This window comes from Diaphorina citri, unplaced genomic scaffold (assembly GCF_000475195.1).
Source record: "Diaphorina citri unplaced genomic scaffold, Diaci psyllid genome assembly version 1.1 scaffold8207, whole genome shotgun sequence".
NCBI lineage: Eukaryota > Metazoa > Arthropoda > Insecta > Hemiptera > Psyllidae > Diaphorina > Diaphorina citri.
In genome coordinates this window covers 5582-10896 of record NW_007385583.1, presented here as the reverse complement: position 1 = coordinate 10896, position 5315 = coordinate 5582, and the positions used below count along the sequence as shown (strand labels likewise).

Here is a 5315-nt window from a genome sequence, read left to right as displayed (position 1 = left end):
GATTGACACTAAAATAGACTCTTACGAAATCCCTTTAGTGTTTGTCATGACTGAATTTTATTTAATTTTTTCTCCATTATTTAATGATTGGCCCCCAGTTTTACCACAACATACACTAACCTGAGAAGAGCAACATTTTATAATCCGGCTCCAAGGATCTGTTTCGTTTGGCCACCATACTGAGTATGATTGACACTAAAATAGACTCTTACGAAATCCCTTTAGTGTTTGTCATGACTGAATTTTATTTAATTTTTTCTCCATTTAATGATTGGCCCCCAGTTTTAGCACAACATAAACTAACCTGAGAAGAGCAACATTTTATAATCCGGCTCCAAGGATCTGTTTCGTTTGGCCACCATACTATCGATTATCTTCGTCACCAGAGGTCCTCCAGCGAGTCGCTTTTGCACATGGTCGTACGCTCGGGCATAGAAGCTCAGCGCCCCAATGTACTCTATCTGTTGTTGAGGATATTGGGGGCCTGTTGCCCACTCGGGGGGTGGGTAGCCGTGTTCTTTCTGCGTCAGGAGGGCGGTGTGAACGCGGTTTACGTCGGTGACGCTGGCGATTCTCTGACAGGTGTACTTGGTGAGGTAGGTGTAAACGAGTAGTGTAAATTGACTTTTGATAAGGTCATAACTCTTCTCCTATCTCTCTGTCTCTCGATGAGATTAGCTTGTGGCATTTGCTTTCTCTCTCTCTCTCTCTTTCTCTCCCTCCTTCTCTCCCTCCCTCTCCCTCTCCCTCCCTCCTCTCTATCTCTCTGTTTATGAAATTAGCTTCTGGCATTTCTCTTCCCCTTTCTCTCTCACCTTTTCCTATCAACCTCTCTCACTAACCCAGTAAATTTTATCGCAATTTGTGTTTTGCAATTCAATATCAATTTTCTTGTCGCCATATTTTTTTACCCTTTTCTCTCTCTCCCTCCTTTATCCCTACATAATCCCCACTACACTTTTCTCCCATACTAATGCTATCTAATAAATGTGGAGTTTTATCAATATGGTAGTCTATAAGGTTCCATGCCCTAGTATTCTTAGTAAAAAAGCTAACTTCATTGCTACACTTGCCTTGTTAGCTTCACTGAAATAGGATTGAACTAAAGTGACACTTCATTTGTGGATAGCAAGTCCACAAAACGTTATTATGTTCACAAGATAAGTCAGACGAAACACAAAGGTAAATATAATTTGTAAATAATTCATAGTATACTTAAATTATCTTATATTTACATCCTTTCCTTAGTGAGGCGTGTTGTTATCTCTGGCTTCTCGCCACTAAAGGTAGAAACACACTACTATCACGTGACGTGACACCTTTACTTTCTTCCTTTGTCCGTGAGACCGAGCATCGCGTCGCTTCGAACTCTTGACGTTCGCGCGCCTCTCAACACTTTTGATAAGCATCCTACCTATGGTGTTGGAAGGATGGGGCCTTTAAAACTTAGTGCAGGTACAAAAGTATGTAGCAAACGGGAAGGAAAGATTAACAAAATTTTGGACAATATAAGACACCATTGAGTCTCTTTGGTTTGTGCAAACTTCTTTGGGAGTTACATATTTAGACATGTAAAAAATCTATAGTCGTACTGATATTTGAACTGTCTTCATCTGGTTGTGCTCTGATCACCAATCTTATTGTAAAGATTCGAAATGGAGTGCAATAGTCCTACATACTGGACTCCGCACACAGGAATTTCGTCAGAAAAGACCCCCATTTCAATGTAAAAAGGGTTCGAAATACTAATTCCCAGGCTTGGACACTCGGAATTTTCCAGAGTGCCTATATCGCACACTCTTGCTGCCATTCCTCGAGACTTATTCGCCAGGGCTGGTTCACGGCTATGAATTCATCCAGTGTACATATCGTCGGCAAATGGCAGTTTGGAAATTGCAGCGGGATCATGTGATTGGAGAAGCCACTCGGTTTGAAGAATACTTTGACGTAGTATTGGTTGTGAATGGAGTGCAGCTCGAATAAGATGCTCGAGCCGAAGTCAGGCTTGACTAGCTTATCGTAGCCCAGAGTCTGCAGCATAATACCGACCGTGGTATCGTGACCTGAAAGATACAAAAGAACAGTGTTTATGCTGTTCTAACTTTCCTGGGAAATGGTTTAATTGAACTATCATTGATGTCTATTTCACAATGTAAACCTCTAGTGGTGGATAAGATGCTCGAGCCGAAGTCAGGCTTGACTAGCTTATCGTAGCCCAGAGTCTGCAGCATAATACCGACCGTGGTATCGTGACCTGAGAGATACAAAAGAACAGTGTTAATGCTGTTCTAACTTTCCTGGGAAATGGTTCAATTGAACTATCATTGATGTCTATTTCACAATGTAAACCTCTAGTGGTGCGCTTGACTAGCTTATCGTAGCCCAGAGTCTGCAGCATAATACCGACCGTGGTATCGTGACCTGAAAGATACAAAAGAACAGTGTTAATAGCTTGACTAGCTTATCGTAGCCCAGAGTCTGCAGCATAATACCGACCGTGGTATCGTGACCTGAAAGATACAAAAGAACAGTGTTAATGTTGTTCTAACTTTCCTGGGAAATGGTTCAATTGAACTATCATTGATGTCTATTTCACAATGTAAACCTCTAGTGGTGGGATGGAAAAAAAATTTCCACCCTGAAACATCTAGTGGTGGAATGGAAAGGTTTTCCACCCTGCCACTAGAGGTTGCATTGTTAAGTATGATTGACACTAAAATAGACTCTTACGAAATCCCTTTAGTGTTTGTCATGACTGAATTTTATTTAATTTTTTCTCCATTTAATGCTTGGCCCCCCAGTTTCAGCACAACATAAACTAACCTGAAAAGAGCAACATTTTATAATCCGGCTCCAAGGATCTGTTTCGTTTGGCCACCATACTGTCGATTATCTTCGTCACCAGGGGTCCTCCAGCGAGTCGCTTTTGCACATGGTCGTACGCTCGGGCATAGAAGCTCAGCGCCCCTATGTACTCTATCTGTTGTTGAGGATATTGGGGGCCTGTTGCCCACTCGGGGGGTGGGTAGCCGTGTTCTTTCTGCGTCAGGAGGGCGGTGTGAACGCGGTTTACGTCGGTGACGCTGGCGATTCTCTGACAGGTGTACTTGGTGAGGTAGGTGTAAACGAAGCTCATGCCGAGCGCCAAGGTTTCGTTGTACTTCTCCAACCTGCAACGGAAAGAAAGAAGGGTATTGGTTTTCTATGAAGATAAAGTATTATGGTATTATGGTTATGGAAAAGTATTATGTATTATGGTTATGGAAAAGTTATTGATACTCCCAAGATAGGCTACCATTTTACAGTACTTAAAAGTCTAAAATCGTACGGAGAATTCCATAGCAATCTTATACTCGTATGTATGGTTGTTTAAAGGCACCGTGGTAGATATTTCGCTTCTTTTCTTGGATAGCTTGAAGAGATTTTGAGCCCTTCTTAGTGGTCGATTTTTTTCATGTTGCTTCTGATGCGTGACTGTCTTAAGGTGTGTCCACACATAGTCGAGCGATGTTGATTCACATCTATCGACGGCCGCCGACTATGTGTGGAGACACCTTTACTCTGATGTCAATTGTTTCATCAGTTCTCGCCACCCTATTGTAGGCTTTACTTGCACTGTTACCAGTCTTACCTCATGTTATCCAACTCTGCCGCATATTTGGGACAGTCCTTCTTGAACATGATCCACATGTCGTTGTTCATATTGATCGAATGCACGGGTATGATAGGTGCCACAATGTCACAGCTTGGGTCCTCGTCATATGACTGAGGCAGATAGAGACCTCCCAGCAAACATAGAGCACTGCTGATCGTCCTGTCTAGGTCGCTACTTGTGATGTTGACGTCGTGGAAGTGATAGGTCTCGGGAAGTAGCGACGAGTAGCGGTTGCGCAGGAATTTGCCCAGTGTATACAGGCGCTGCCTTCCTGGGGGAGAAGAGACAATCCTTTGAATATTTACAATATGTGTCTGAAAATTTAGAATAGAGTAGCATTGATATCTAAGAGCTTGGTCTTCACTATGAAGCCACTTTTGCCTCTTGCAACGCTGACTAGAGGTTGGGTACCCTACTTTATTGTCAAAGATTGGAACATGATTTTTTCCATTCAAACAGGAGACCAATCGCACATGCGAAGCGTAGTCGCGTGATTTTGAGTAGCACGTGGTCACCTCAAAAATCAAATCTATGAAAATGATGGTGAGGCTATAGAGAGTCTCTATCATTTTCATAGGTTTGCTTTTTGAGGCGTTTCCAATGTGCGACGGACCAGAGTCTCCGTGAAACTACCGTCTACTTATTTTTCCGTGTTGGACTGCGGGAGTAAAGGGACTTTTCAGTCTCATTCTGGCAGTATAAACAGGATATATTTTATTCTATTCTACTTATCCAAGCTCATTCTGTTCTTACCTCTCTTGAGGAGATTTCCAAATCCTTCAGGCCAGTAGCGTTCCTCCGACTTGTACGGGTCACAGGCGTACACTTCTTGTTTTTCCGGAGCGCGATCTCCATGTCTGAATATCACAGCCGTGAATACAACACTGGACTGGGCATATTCGTCGATCTCATTGCATTCCGGAGCCTCGCAAGCCTTTCTTCCTACGAGCAGAGGAAGCACGTAAAACAAAATGAGCATAGCACGCATGGTCAAATGCACCGGGTTTGAGAAACGGTTTACCTTCCTGGACGGTTTAATCTCAAAGTGGGATGGAGCGGTGATCTATGGAAGCTTTCATTTCTTTTGTGTGGCTAATTTGGCGTATACTTGTGTGTCTAGAGAAGAGAACAAACACAAGTTGTAATTGTAATGGAGTGACTTTATCAAACCTTCAACCATACGTATATTATGCATTGTAATTAGAATAATTACACGAACAATATTTTTAGCTAAATCCCCTTTAGGGGTGAGCTATTCATTTATGTTTTAACTCCCGACTAATCATACGAAAACGGGAAATTTGGAATTGTTAAATTATTAAATCCCGCAAAGATTCAAGTTCCGATTTGGCGAACCCGACTCCGTTTATCACTATTTAGAATGGTCTGTATTAAAATTTCGCACAATGAGTACCACATCACTGACCCAGAGGAAACCCGACTAAACCGTACACTAACCAAATGACTACTGACAAGTAACTGCACCACAGGGCACGAGGGATAAAACACAAGGTAATTCTCTCTAAATTTGTCACGACTTGTCATAGCACATTGCTCTACATGATATGGTTGTGGACCATTACACGTAATGACAGCGTAATCACTTTATTCGCGTATTACATAAGATTTGTGTGTGTAGGTATGATATTCGATTTTTTTT

The 5315-nt window shown here is 42.2% G+C and overlaps 2 protein-coding genes across 2 annotated transcripts in view; one reads left to right on the top strand and one right to left on the bottom strand.

Annotated features, from left to right (window-relative positions):
- Positions 1-1187: 1187 nt before the first annotated feature.
- Positions 1188-5238, bottom strand: LOC103522383 (prostatic acid phosphatase-like). Its single transcript, XM_026832561.1, has 5 exons — positions 4409-5238; positions 3632-3926; positions 2824-3170; positions 2159-2254; positions 1188-2099 (listed from the first exon to the last, which is right to left on the bottom strand). The coding sequence occupies exons 1-5, from the start codon at positions 4641-4643 to the stop codon at positions 1786-1788; spliced, it is 1287 nt and encodes a 428-aa protein (XP_026688362.1). The 5' UTR covers positions 4644-5238; the 3' UTR covers positions 1188-1785.
- LOC103522385 (putative protein TPRXL) overlaps positions 4642-5315 on the top strand; it is a 3236-nt gene continuing 2562 nt past the window's right edge. Inside the window, exon 1 of the mRNA XM_026832559.1 lies at positions 4642-4687. Coding sequence (XP_026688360.1) covers positions 4642-4687 — 46 coding nt within the window. The remainder of the gene's footprint in view (positions 4688-5315) is intronic.